The 15,210-nt window shown below is 46.3% G+C and overlaps 1 protein-coding gene across 1 annotated transcript in view; it reads right to left on the reverse strand.

Annotated features, from left to right (window-relative positions):
- Positions 1 to 15,210, reverse strand: part of AGBL1 (AGBL carboxypeptidase 1) — a 414,373-nt gene that overhangs the window by 339,887 nt on the left and 59,276 nt on the right. Inside the window, exons 6-7 of the mRNA XM_053364617.1 lie at positions 9,808 to 9,845; positions 296 to 504 (exon numbers count right to left, since the gene is read on the reverse strand). Of these exons, the coding sequence (XP_053220592.1) occupies positions 296 to 504; positions 9,808 to 9,845 (247 nt within the window). The remainder of the gene's footprint in view (positions 1 to 295; positions 505 to 9,807; positions 9,846 to 15,210) is intronic.

Here is a 15,210-nt window from a genome sequence, read left to right on the forward strand (position 1 = left end):
AAAGCGGTCAGAGCAACTGTAAATTTTACCTTTCTGCCATAGACAAGTTTCTACATTCACACCCACACACCCCTCTCCATCTTCCATCCAAGCAAGCAAGAGGCATCAACAGAATTCAAGGACAAGCACTTGGGGGGCAATACTGGGCAAGTGAGAGGTGTAGTCTGGGGAGAGTTCAAAAAGCCTCCTTTCACCCCGTGGGGCCTGAGGTTGTCCCACTCCCACTTTAAAGGAAATCAATCTTCAAATGCAACCCCTATGGGTGCCAGGGCTTCTGCAACGAATCTTTGATCACCTGGGTTGTTTGAAAGAGAGTCTCCATGCCACGTGCGAGGAGGAAGGCTTCTCTGCCAGACCGAACATTGGTGATGTGCTTGAGGCAAAGCAGGAGACCCCTCCGGATGTGGACATAACTGTTGGAAGTATCGTGGTGATGCCAGTCCTGGTACAGCCGCAGCAGTTTATGAATATAGCCTCTGTTCACGGCTCGCCGGCTATTCGACTCTGAAAGCAGAGGACAACAGGTGACTTAGCAGCTGCTGGGAAAGTGCGCAAATGAGGACACAGCTATCATTTACACAAATGCATGCATTTTGTTCCATCCGACATGCTGTTTCTCAGGGCTATTAATATTTGCAGGTGTAAAAGCGATTCTACCAGGAGCTTTCTATTTTCCACTGACAATGCATGACCCAAATCAAAATCTGTCTGGTTCCATGCAGACCTCCCTCCCTCATTGTCTTTGTAGTTGTACACTCTAAGCTGAGCTATAACTATAAGCACTCGTCTTTTCCCCCTTGGGAAAATGCATCATAGATTTTGTAGCTGTAAAGTTGCATAAATTTTGTTAGGTGCCATGTATTTTTTAACTCCAGTGCTTAAATGTCCACTGTATCTTTGCAAAGGAGGAGGATGTGGAGCAAAGCAGAACTGGCCACACCTTTGTCGCCTTATTGTTCACACCCCCATGATTTCCTGGTCCAGTAGGCACCATTCATCACTGCTGATACAGTAGATGAAAGTTAAACTTATTATGCTGCAAGACTGTGAAATGCTTGGCAATAACTGCTGGGTGAGAGAGCAGTGGTTCTGACAGATGCAAGGCTGATTTTGCTTAAACCCACCCTAATGGAATTGCACAATGAAATTATCAATTTCATAAATCTCAAGCAAAGCCCTAACCGACAGCATATCACACAGCTCATGTGGCCCCATATCATTCAATGAGATTGTGTCTGGCTCTGGGAATATGTGCTCCCATTGTAAGGGTCTTTTTTTTAATAAAAAAAAAGGTCAGACTCATCAAAAGCTGTCAGAAGCATGGTAATCAAAGAGATCATTGAGCACACCTTCTTGAATCACAATCATAGGGGCTATGATCATTCAGACTGTCTGGTTTGTGGCTTAAGTGTTTTCAAGTCTACTAAGGCACCAATCCTTTGTGACATTATCAAATTGGCCCACAGATACCAATGAAGCCATAAACAAGTGAAGGGACAAGGTTAACACCAGCTCCATTTGTCAGACCAGTCCCAGCTTCAGAGATAACCATCAGCGTGTGTGACATGAATATCTGTGCTAGAAGCAGAGCCTTTCCAACCATCACCCCAAAGCTGTGGAATGAGAAATTGTTCCTCCTTGCTTTTGTTGAAAGAAGAGATCATGGACCTTCCTTTTTTTCCACCTGGTTCTCTCAGTAGGTTGTTGCAGGGACCAGCGAAAGCCTCTTATATACCTGCTCAGGTTGTCCTCTTATATACCTGCTGGGATTGACAAGGCATCTGGCCCTCACCTGAATCTCATAACTCTCCGGACAGGTGATTTGGTCTGCAGCCACAGTGTGGAAATAAAGGAAGAGATTGCCCACCAGATACCAGGCACTCTACTATTCAAATTAGGCTCCGGTGTTTTTGTTACAATCCCCTTCTCAGTTAAGTAATCAATTTTAATCTAGAATTTAAATTCTCAAAACTTTCTTATTTGTTAATTCAAGCAAGTAAACTACTGCTCTCACTTCATTACAAAGAAGTATTTCTACCTGCAACACACTTGAGCTAACCTGCTTTTCTTCCTTTCACGGATATTTTGTTGCCATTTGCAACTGCATCTGCCTCTGATTAGTTATCATTTAACTCTTTGGGGAAATAATTAGCATTACACATCATGTGCATGGAAGTTGCCAAACCAATTAACCAACGAGAAGGATTACTGTTACTAGCACCAGTATTCCTCTAACTTAATATTCCTGGATAGTTTTGATGAACTGCAAAAGCATTTTTAGTTTGCTTTCTGTTGCCACCCTGGAACTTTTCTTTATTAGTGTATGCTAAATAGTGACACTAGGGACTTAGAAGGTGCAGGGCTTGTCAGTCCAAACCCTGTACAGTTCCATCAGGGCTGACCTTAAGGTAATTGGAGCAATTGGGCCCCGCGTGCCACTCCTAAGGGGGCCCCTGCACTAGGGCAATCTAGATGGATTTTATTTATATTTATAAGATTTTGCGGTCTTTGGCTGTGAACTGGGGCCCGGGGAGAATTCAAGTTGCGCCCCACTGCTTCAAATTGGGCTCCACTGGCTAGCCCTGAGTCTCATAGTTGCTGGGCCCGAGTTTCCCTGCCCTCGCGTGAAGTCTTGGGTTTGCAATTTTGGGAGAGGGGAGACTGTCCACTGGGGAGTGGGCAGGCTGGTGAGGCCCCCTAGATTTAGAGGCCCTAGGCTTCAGCCTACATAGCCTATACATAAATCCGGCACTGTGGGAAGGACCCCATAATCCCTGGAGAGGCAGTGCTAGTCAGTGTGGACCATGGGTAGGCAAACTAAGGCCCTGGGGCAGGATCTGGCCCAATCGCCTTCTAAATCTGGCCCGTGGATGGTCCGGGAATCAGCATGTTTTTACATGAGTAGAATATGTGCTTTTATTTAAAATGCATCTCTGGGTTATTTGTGGGGCACAGGAAATTGTTCATTTTTTATTTATTTTTTCAAAATATAGTCCGGTCCCCCACAAGGTCTGAGGGACAATGGACCGGCCCCCTGCTGAAAAGGTTTGCTGACCCCTGGTGTGGACAATACTGAGTTGACTCAGTATAAGGCAACTTCCTGTTTTTCCTATAAATTCCACAATGTTTTGACTTGTTTTTCTTGCAAATAAAGAGTTATCTGACTCAAAATACACTGGATGATTTGTGGATGACTTTTCTTTAAGATCTTTCTTCTGCCACCTTAGGAACAGTCATTTTCTGCTTTGGGGAACATTTTGAGACTATAATTGCCGGTCTCTTTAAATTGCTCATTGTCGCTGTTGTTGTTTTTTCTCAGAAAGAAGCAGAGCAATCCGCTTTCCGGGGGCCCCTCCTCTTTTTTCTCTTTTTTTGCTTCCCATAACCACCAAGCAAATGCCTCCAAGATCCGCTTCAGCTCGCTAATTTCCTTTAAAAGATGCACAAGTTTCTAATGCTGGTGAATGCTGATAGTCGGCAGTGACAAATATGACCAACATTAGATTAAAATAACTGGCTGATAAACAAATTACTCACTAAAAATAAATATTGGATTAAGGGCTTTGGAGGGTAGCATAGTTATGGTAAGAGTGCCACCATGTGGAGACAGGAGAATCTCGTTTGGAAGGAAAGAGGGGGGGGAGGGGAGGCAAGCAGTGACAGCTCAAATGGAATCCTACAGTCTTTGAATTAATGCACCACTTATTTAAATTGCAATGTTCAGAGCGTGTGTGTGAGTTTGTGTTTATTTATTTTTAGAGTGACATTTGGCATGTATGTGTCTGTGCACACGTGATCCTATGCACATTAACTTGGAAGTTAGCCCACTGAGTTCAATGGCACTTACTCCCTAGCAAGTGTGCGTAGGATTGCAGCCCTGTTTATTTCATGCATTCCCTATTTCCCTAGTGAGTTAAAGCTCCCAAGGCAAACTGCAATATACAAAGGGAGGCATCCAAGTAACACGTCTTGTCAGTGCAAGGATTGACGCTTGCACGGCAGAACTTCCCCTCCTCTCCTCCCACCATGTGCCCCTTGAATCTGTTCTAGAGGCAGATTTGTGGAAGGTATGGGGCACAAAGGGAGGATAGAGGGGAGGTCTATTGTGCAAGCCTAAATCCATGCACAGATGGGACTCTTTGGTTGGATTATACTGCCCACACAGTGCAAAACCTCTAACTTTTATAACAGAAGTAATAGCTCCCAGTTAAGTGTTGGAGGGTTCTTAGGTTACTCTGTTGTTTTCATAACACACGGGGTCACTCCTGTCATTAGGCAGAGTGAGGCAGCTGCCTCAGGTGTAAGAAGCTAGGGGGTGGGCAGCAGCAGTGAGGGGCTGGAGAGGTGCATGCCATGTGACCTGCCTTGCTGAAACATGTCCTAGAGTCATTTTCAGACTTTTGCTTGCCAGGTTGGATGATTGGGAGTGGGTGCGATGGGTGGGTTTGAAATTTACATTCATTGCTTCATCCACATCCAGCTTTGCACACCACTAGCATGTCTTCCCAGAAGGAAAGGTGGCCCTCTAGCTGAAAAGTGTTCCTTGCCCCTCCTGTCGGGCAAATGTGTCTGAAGAAAGATGAGAAATTCCCACATGCACCACTCTGGGCTCTGTTTCCAAACCAAGGATTTGTGACTTCAGTGACTCCTAACTGTATTAGCACTTTATACCTTGGGCTGACATGGTACCCTGTATATGTTGTGGACTACAACTCATCCCTCTCATCCCTGACCATTGGCCATGAATGCTGGGGCTGATAGGAACTTGACTCCAACATCTGGAGGGCATCATATCTGATCAGATATCATCTACTCTGACTGACTCTACCTCTCTCAGGTCTCAGACAGATGTATCCCATCTCAGCTGTTCAAGATCCTTAAGATGCTAGAGATTGAGCTTTCTGCATGCTAATGTGTTTGCTCTTTTGCTGAGCTGGGACCCACACAACCTAGCAAGATGCTGTTCATTAAGTCACACCAGAAGTCTATCTAAGCTACTACTATCTGCTCTGATGAACAGGACTTCTCCAAGCAGAGATTTTAGCCAGGCTTCCTATTAGTGGTGCTCTCAGGGAAGGACTTTTGGGCAAATCCAAACAAAGCAGGGGGGGTTAGCCAAATTTTGAAGTAAGTTTCCATCTCAAGACAGAAGTGGGACCATGCTTTACCTAGTTCCGCCTTTGCCAACCTGGTGCCCTCCAAATGTTTTGGATTGCAACTCCCATCAGTCCCAGCCAGCACTGCCTGAAATTAAACAGTGAGTGGAGCCTATTTGATCTCAGCTGGGAGGCAGTTCCACAGAACTGAGCCCAGCGTTACTGAATGTACAACTCATGGTGAATATAACCTATGAATCTACATCTCACTAACAGAGAGTCCTGCAAATCAGGCAAGGATATAAGAAATCATTAGGTATCCCGGACCTAAGTTGTTACAGGCCTTGTAAATTAATAGTAGTATATGGGCAGCTAGTACAAGATTTTAAGGACTGGAGTTATGTGCTGGAGGCAGAGGCGGTTTTAGTGTACCACAACTGGTTCGGCCGCACTGGGCACCACACAACCGGGGGCACCACAGCAATGCCATGGAATAGAACGAGAGAGGCAAGATGCACTGAATTTTAGCATCACATGGAACACTGCTGAAATTTGAGTGTCTGCCACTTCTGGTGGTGCTCTGTCCTCTCCCCCCCGCCCAACAGTCTAGCCACAGCATTTTGCACTAGCTGAATTTCTAGGCCAGGCCCAGGGGTAGAATAGTAAAGGGTGACCTAACTGTACAACTGCATCCCACCCGAGAACCTGAAATTCAATTGGAAATGCCAGAAATTGAACTTAGGACCTTCTACTTGCAAAGCATGCACTCTGCCACTGGTCCGCACCAACTCCACATTGTTGCCTTGGTATTTATGCTCAACAAAGGTACCCTCCTAGCCTTGTGATCTGTTCTCTGCCTCCTTTTGCCCTTTCCTTATTTTTTTTGCCAAGACTCCAAACTCAAACACTAATATTGACTAGCCTACAGTAATGTCAGGTCTTGCTACTGACAATCAAGCTGCAACGCACGCACGCTCGCAAATACCAGAGGGGGAACAAAACCTGACTTGTGGAATTTTCTCCCACGTACAGTGACTCCTGTAGCATATGTCTGACCAGGTGTTGTTGTGTTAATGCTGCATCTCTACTGCTGGTGTTACTACAATACACACCACACAGTGCTATGCCGACGTAATAGATACCACTTCTTCCACTCTGTGCCAGGTGTAGCTGTAGTCATGCCAATATCAGCAAGGACACCACAGAGATTTCAGGCTCAGCTGAGGTCATCAGGAAGAATCAGCTGTTCTGTATGTTTGGAGGTCTTCTGGAAGCCCCTCCAAATATATAGAATAGCTGATTCTTCCTGATGACCTCAGTTGTATGTTTGGAGGCCCTACCATTTAAGGAGAGTGAGCCACCTAAAGCAGAGTTTCAGGGCCAGCCCTACCAATAGGCAGAGGAAGCAAGTCTGGGACTAGGACATAAAGGTAAACTGTGTATAATCAAAAAAGAAAGCAAAAGATTTTGATCTCTTCCTTGTGGCCACATTAAAGGAGGAGAGAGGAGGAAGTGGCTAGGTGTGATGTTTGAATGCAGCCAATACTGCTACTCAAATCTGTTATCTTTGTTTACACACACACATACACACATATGCTCTATAAACAGATAACAGGTTTCAGGATTGCTCCCTTCCCCAATCTCCAGTGTCCTCTAGAAACCATCTTCTAACAATGTCCTCCCATCAAGACCCATTCCTTCACCATCTTTGGCAATTACAAAACACCGACCATACACTGGTGTACTGTGCTCAGGCTTTGCTTTTCAGGGGAGCCCATAGCGAGAATCTCACAACCCTTTTAGGGGACAATTTAAGTGCATCTTTAACCAGAACACCCTTCCTGCTTTTAAATTAGTATAAGACAAGCAAAGTATACACTGCAGAGTAAATGAGAACATTATACAGCAGATTTATTGAAGAAAAACAATCCTCCAACAATGTATAACAGTGGGAAATAGGGAATGGCTCAGATACTGACCCTTGGTGCATGAGACTAAAGGGCTACAAGCACAGGGACATCTTCATTTTAACCGTTGAAATACTGGAGGGTGTGGAATAGCACCCACAGTGGCCAAAGTGAAAGACAAATTGAGAACCTACATCTAAGTCTAACTGACTCCCTCATCAAACCAACCCATGCAGAGGGTGGCTTGGCTTGCTTACATGAATAAACTGGAGTTAACCAATGCCTGCCTTCTGCTTCCTCATCCTTGCTAGATTATCCACACAAGTGATCCCAAACAGTCAGGGATCACACCATGAATGGTCCCTTGCTTGGATGGGCCACTGTGGTGTGGCTTCATGTTGATAACACTGAGGGGGAGGGCAACGTAAAAGAATAGGGGAACTCCCCCCCCCCCAAAAAAAGTTACAAAAATATGACTGGGGAAAGGTGATAATTCTCAGCAACACCATTGGGGGGAAAACCTTTGTACTGTTGTCTCAGCTCTAACTAAGCTTCAGTGATATGAAGGTCCTGGAGATGCCCAGGAAAAAAGGATAGCAAAGGGAAACTCTTCCCTTCCCTTACATTCGTTTCCGCTCTGGAGCGGCCTGATCATCTCCCTTATTAAGATTTAATGTCTGAGCCAGAAGGTGTTTCCTCGTTGCAATAATTTGACCTTTAAGTGCCCAGGTTAATGCTAGAGTATTATTTGCAAACGGAGAACATGAACTGCCTCATTTAAGTACAGCTTTCTCTGGATCCAATTTTTCACCAGTGCATTCATTCCTAATGCTCATAAAAAACAAGGAAAGAGGGAGAGAGAAGGAGACAGGGGCAATGAGGAAGAGAACGAGATCATGGGTGAGAGAGAGAGAAAGGACAATACTTGCATTGTGATTTATAGTCGGGAAGATTGTCTGCAATGGTAGAGCACTCTTTCTTAATCAAAGCTTTATTAAATTCTGGTAATAAAAGGCTAAGTGTTTTTAGATGGGGAAGAGGCATAATAGGGTATAGCATTCTCTTCACGAACATTCATCCTGAGTGTGCGTGGGCTCATATAAAAGGCCTTTCCGTCTGACAGATACTCTAAAGGGTAGATACAAACTGTCGCATATCAGTTCGGTCATGATGTTCAAGTTCCCCTACCCCTCGCACCCCCTTGGCCATTTCAGATTGGATCAGAAATGAACAGAAGTATCCCCCCCAAAAAAAAAAATATAATCAGGAAATGCACCGATCCAGATTAACACACCCAAGTCCCATTGGAACTGGTGGGACAAAAGGCAAGGAATCCATGTACAGTGGTACCTCGGGTTACATACGCTTCAGGTTACATACGCTTCAGGTTACAGACTCCGCTAACCCAGAAATAGTACCTCGGGTAAAGAACTTTGCTTCAGGATAAGAACAGAAATCGTACTCTGGCGGCGCAGCAGCAGCAGGAGGCCCCATTAGCTAAAGTGATGTTTCAGGTTAAGAACAGTTTCAGGTTAAGAACGGACCTCCGGAACGAATTAAGTACTTAACCCGAGGTACCACTGTAGTAGATGGAGCAAGATCCAATTGCAGTTAGAGCCAACGAATTCTAGTTTTGTTCCCAGCCTCCTCCCTGCTGAGTTCTACAAAGGCAACACACAGACTAAGGTGGAGGAAGCTGGCAACCAGAGACATCCTGTGGACTAGCTGTAAGCAAGAAAGCAGGGTGGGGCAGGCAGGGAGGCTGACTGAGGTTGGCTGGGCAGTGCAACGCTTCTCCTAATGGACAGTGCCAGGTCCTTAAATCCCTCCAACTTCCTCTTATCTGCTGCAATGCGTCCTTGAACTCTCTTAAGGTGCTGCCCCCCACCCAGCCCATGTCTGATAGTTAAGTCTTTATTGACAAAGAAGCACTCACAGCAGCTCTCGCAGTGCTCCAAGATACACAGACACAGACACTTCTAGACTCTAGGCAGCTGTCCTGCCCTGAAAAGCAGTTGCAGAAACAGGGGCACCACACAAACATACACCCAGCTTGTGTATCTGATGGGGGGCACACACATGTAACCTGAGGCTCTGCCTACATGGAAGCAATCACTGCACTTCCCTCTTCATGCCCTTCCAGGAGACAGGGGGTGGGGGTGGCAGGCAGCCTACTGGCCCATCCCTTCCCTGAACACTCTTCCTCCTCTGCTACATCCAGCATCCCTCCCTCCCTCTCAGACTGCTCTGTCCCTTCCTCCTCCTCCTGCCCTGGCTTCTGCCACATAGCAGCTCACTGGGGTCTCTCAGGCAAGGGTCTTCCCCAGCCCTGCCTGGAGATGCCAGAAATGGAATCTGGGACCCTCTGCATGCAAGACCCTAACCCCAAGCCAAGGGCCCTCCCCTATGGTCACTGCCAGTCAGAGTAGACATCGCTGGGATAACAATGGCATGTCTCAGGAGAAGGCAGCTTCACAAACATCAGAGCAGTTAAGATATTAATCTTGCCATTTTAGAAACGGCACCCCGGGGGGCATTTTTCCCTCTTACTGCTTTTGTAAGTTATGCATTTCGAGGCACAGTAAATAAGGTAGGACATGACCGAAATATCACATGCAGCCTCCTCTCTTTTCACTGTATTAGTCCTCTGTGCCCTGTTTGCAGTTTCAGACAAGCAGTACTGATTAGGATGAAGGAGGAAAGAGGATATATCTTTGGGGAAACAGGAACATTTCTACCTACATAGACAGTGCAGGAAAGGGGAGGGGTGGGGTGGAATTCAGCGAGGAGGTGGAAAAGCTTACTTGATTTCAACAAAGCTGCCAGAGCTTCAACTGCTGCCCTGGGGAAAGAAAAGAAAAAGAAGGGAAATATCATTTTCTTCCATAATTTCTGTAACCTTTGGCTTCATAATCTCTCCTGCGGTTCCCCCAGCTACTGCAAACTGAGCAGAAGAGCTCTGTGGAAAAACCATCACACTTCCATCATCTTGCACCAGCTTGCAAGGCCTTATCCTTTGCGTTTAGCTCAGTTCTACAATTAGCCTTCTAGCCTTGCATTAGCGTTACACTGATCTGTAGTGACCAGTCAGTACAAACAGCTACACAGTGCGTCGTGAGGAATTAGGCGGAATGCTTTTCTTGACACGACTCCTCCAGATCTTGCTCTCTTTTGCTGTCTAGGAAGCTCCCTGAGACCAAGTCAGACCATTGGGTCCATCTGGCTCAGTGCCAGATACATAGGCCAGCCGTTGCTCTCCAGGATTCTGCACAGAAATCTCTCCTAGCCCTACAACGAAATGCCAGGGGTTCAACCTAAGACCTTCTGCATGCAAAACAGATGCTCTGCCCCTGAGCCATGCCCCTTCCCCCAATCTCTCAGTGCTGGGAGAAACTGGCTCTGGATTTCAGTGAACTTCCTGGTGCCTAAGCCATGACTGACCACAAACTATTTCCAGGAAGTACATTCTGGGATTCTAGCCGGGAACTTGTCACAGGTTTTCTAAACCAGTTGCATATCTACACCACAAACATAAATATAGAACTAGATATATGTGTCAGGGACTGGGCAGAGGAGGAGTGGTGGAGACCACCTCCCCAGCCCAACCCTTCCAGAGAAGAAGAAAGTTCAGAATTACAACAGGGGTTTGAGGGAGATAACAGCTCATAGAAGATGGGGGGGAAAGCTGGGAAATAATGGGAGAGGAGGAAGAATAAGCACCAGAGAAGAAGAAGAGGAGTTTGGATTTGATATCCCGCTTTGTCACTACCCGAAGAAGTCTCAAAGCAGCTAACATTCTCCTTTCCCTTCCTCCCCCACAACAAACACTCTGTGAGGTGAGTGGGGCTGAGAGACTTCAAAGAAGTGTGACTGGCCCAAGGTCACCCAGCAGCTGCATGTGGAGGAGCGGAGACGCGAACCCCGTTCCCCAGATTACGAGTCTATCGCTCTTAACCACTACACCACACTGGCCACAGAGGGCTGATGGACACAGTGTCTTTAGAAAGCATTCCCCCTCTCCCAGGCATTGAAAGTAGGAGAGCAAAGAACTCAGAGGCAGAGGGAACTTCTCAGTACCCGTAGTGATGACGCATGAAGGGAGAGAGGGAGGGGCTGGAGACTCACTCGGGGCAACGGCATTATTTCAAGAGGATGCATTTCCAAGCCTCTCTCTGTGAATATTGAATAAAAAGCAGTTGGTAAGGACTTTTCCTTGTCTTATCCATTCCTGGCAACCACAGGAGGTTGGATCCTCTGCCACTTGACAATATGCATGTTGTACATCATGATTTTTACCTTTTTGTTCTATTACTGTTCTTATATTTGGGTTTTAATGTTTCTTTTTATTTTATTTCTGTTATCTTTGGGATTAAAATGTCTCAGGTAAATATAATAAACACATTAGCATAATAACTATTATTAATATTGTAAAATATCATTAATGGTACTGAAAGCTGCTGGGTGGCCCATCAGGATCAAGGCAGCCAAACTCCCCCTGTCTTTTCCCCAGCAAAGCACATCTCACAGAGGGGGTGTTCACACAGTTACAAGTTATGGCAGCTCCTGTGCGCTCCTGTCACTGTGCTTTTTAAGCTGGGTTCATACAGCATTAGCCACAATCCATCTGCATCCTGTTAGTCAGTCAGTCAGTCAGTCAGTCAGTAAGCAAGTTCCTAGCCTCGCATGCTAACCATTTAACCACACAGCTTCACCGTATACATAACATCTATTCCCCCATTGAACTTCAGAGATGGAGGACTGGTACTTCCAGGTCAGACGTTATGCGGAAAAGTGCCGAAATGCCATTGTTGGGGCAGCTAGCAAAGCAGCTGAAAAGACAAGTTTCTGGAGCATAATGTTGCTGCTCTGTTTCCCTGCTTCTAGGAAGTTCTATGTGTCCACAGCATGCCACATACTGGCATCTTCAAAGCCCCACATGCCCGCTGCGTTGTTTCACCGAAATCACTATATAAACAAAGCCTCCGATAAATCGCATTAGCTTTCTCACCAAGCCAATTATCAAGCTGCAGTTGGAAATAAATATTTTATTGCCATTCAGCTGCCATTTATCGCGTATTCAGCTCGGCAGCCAAGCCGAGGCGAGATTGCGGGGCAGAGAAGCCCACTAGCACCCGCTGTTCCAAGGCTGGCCTTCTTCCTTGTTTACAATGTGATCCCACCCCCCTCCCCGCAAAACGAATCAATTGGAGTCCAGAAAAAGCTTTGCAAACAAGCAACAAATCACCATGTAAAAGCCAGCTGGGCTGATGCTTCAGTGCACTGATTGAAAACTAGGGCAGTGATCAGAGCCGCAGAACAGGAAGAAGAAGGAGGAAAAATTATAATGGCCAGGTGGTTACAGAGTGGTGGCCAGTGAGACACCAGGCAGTTTTGTGTATCAGAATGCCACCTGATGGAATGGAAATGAGCAGAGTGTGCCAGGAACACGGCAGTATTTCTTTGCTACATCTCCTTCTGTGTGCACCTGTATATCTGTGCACAAATCAGAAGTGATGCATAAATGACAACGGGGTTTTAACAAGGAAGATGGGGAACATCTGCCCTGTGCCGAATCAGACCCATGGTCCATCTAGCTCAGCATTGTCTACACAGACTGGAAGTGTCTCCCTCTGCTGAAAACCATACATCCTGCAGAAAGGCTAATTCATATTAGGAGGCTGCCTTTCACCCTCTGGCCAGTGGCCCACCTAACAGTACTGTCTACTCTGCCTGACAGTGGCCCTCCAGGGTTTCACAGGAGTCCTTCTGAGCCCTCCTTAGTCATCTCGAGGGTGGCACCTGGGACCTTCTGCGTGCAAAGCAGATGCTTTGCCACAGAGCTTCAACCCTTCACGCTAAGAAGCTGCCAGAAAGTCAGACCCTTGGTCCATGTAGCTGATGACACTTACTGGAGGTGGCTCTCCAGGGTTCCAGGCAAGGGTTTCTCCCTGATGAGAGATGCTGGAGCAACCTGGGATCTTCTGCTTGGAAAGTAGATGCTCTGCCACTGAGCTATCTCACTTCCCAGGATGTAAGGAGGGATGACTCTTCCCATTCTCCCTTCTCTCCCCCACCACACCCACAGAAGGATTATTATTGTGATAATCATGGTATGGCCAGTGAAATTCTCAAAGGGATGGTAGATGCAAGCATACTTACAGGTGAGTCTGGTTGGCCACTGTGGGAACAGGGTGCTGGGTTTGATGGGCCATTGGCCTCATCCAACAGCCAGGATCTTCTTATGTTCTCTGCCACCTGAATGGAGACCGCAGAGGGGCTGTGGACCTCTAGTGCCTGAGATGCAAGGTCAGTCTCAGAAGAGCAGGTGTATCCTGCCCATTAAAAAAAAAATCTCATCAATGAGTTGAGGCTGAGTTCATCCCAGGAACATGTGAGCACAGGATGGTCCATCTAGCTGAGTTTTGTCTACAGTGACTGGCAGTGAAAAAATTCTGCACCCCTGCTTGGGTTCCAAGGCTCCAATCCTTGGTCTCCAGGCACTGGATCTGACCCTCTAGCAACACTAACATGGGAAAGACCAGTCCTTACTTAGCCCCTGCATTTCATGTATGTTACAGGTTTGTTGGGTTGCCAGACTTCCATGGCTAACCTGAAATCTCCAGGTTTGCCTACCTCCCTACAGATGCAGGTGGTGGGTTTGAATCTCCAGTTGAGAGATGATGATGATATGATTTTTAAAAATTATTAAGCATGCAGCTTGCAAGCTATAGCCCAGCGGGAACATTTAAACCTATCTGGCCAGAAGCAAGTAGGGTAGATTAAATGTTCCCTGCCCAGGCTCCTGAATCAGATGAGAAGAAATGGTCCCCTCACTTCGGCTGGACCTGAGAACATCCTCTGTAACTAAGCTTTCTATCTTACTTTCCAGTAAGTGATGTGAGGTCTGGGATGCTCCTGACCGTGCAACAGGAGTGATGCAGTAGAGCAGTAAAGCGAGAGGGGGACACTGTGTCATAGATATGGCAAGTTGACAAATTCACTGCTACACACTGAGAAAGTGAGAGCAGGAGATGGGTGAGTTTTGTGCACATGGTAACCTGGTATCATCATAAGGCAAAGCAATGTTCTTTCCTTCAGCATCAGAGGGAGATAATGAGATGAAGAAGGAGAGAGAAGCGAGGATCTGGATAGAGGTGGGGGCAATAACCAACACTAAAATTGCATGGGGGGGAAGGGAGAGAGAGAGAGAGAGAGAGAAAGTGAAAAGGCTCCAAAGCTGTGAACATATGCTGCAGCAGAACTCTTGACATTGTGCCCAGTGAAAAACCTGATAATTGTCTCAAGAAAAGATGGGAAATACACAGACAAAGCTCCCTTCCAAAAACCCAAACCTTCGCCAAGGAGATTCTGATGAATCCCTGTAATAAAGAGCCAAGTTTCACTCCACCAAACTCTTTTAAATCTGCCTCAAAGGAGGGAAAGAAGATAGATGATTGATGATAGATTAGATCAGGCTTCCTCAACTTCAGCCCTCCAGATGTTTTGAGACTACAATTCCCATCATCCCTGACTACTGGTCCTGCTAGCTTGTGATCATGGGAGTTGTAGGCCAAAAACATCTGGAGGGCCGAGGTTGAGGAAGCCTGGATTAGATGGATGGATGGATGGATGGATGGATGGATGGATAGATAGATGTGTTACGATATTGAAGCAATGCAGCTGCAAAGTGCTAGCTTGGAAAGTAAACATAATGGGAATGTTGGGACTGCCCGTGGGAAACAGAGGGACAGTCAATTCACAGTGCGAAGCACCGGAATTAGCTCAGAGTGTAATATGAGCTCTTCCGTTTGTTCCTGTCCAGGAAGTGCAGGAAGTGTTTGTCACTACACTGCTGGAGTTTGAAGAGAGCAGTCATGTTTTTTGTAATGTTGCAAAGACAGAAATAAAAGCATGTAAATACGTTTCTGTCTATCTCTTTCCCCTACCAGGGGGCAGGAAAGAGGGGGGGTGTTCTTCTCACGTTTGAGAAGAATCGCCTATCGAGACCTTGCCTGCGCTTGCTGGGAATGCAGCCAGGGAGGTCAACAGGGAATCAAGCCGGGTGCATGGGATTGTTGCCAGTTTCTCCTGATATGGGCTTGAATTCCCAACAAGACGATAGATGATAGATAGATAGATAGATAGATAGATAGATAGATAGATAGATGATAGATAGATAGATAGATAGATAGATAGATAGATAGATA

Source organism: Podarcis raffonei, chromosome 14 (assembly GCF_027172205.1).
Source record: "Podarcis raffonei isolate rPodRaf1 chromosome 14, rPodRaf1.pri, whole genome shotgun sequence".
Classification (NCBI taxonomy): Eukaryota; Metazoa; Chordata; class Lepidosauria; order Squamata; family Lacertidae; genus Podarcis; species Podarcis raffonei.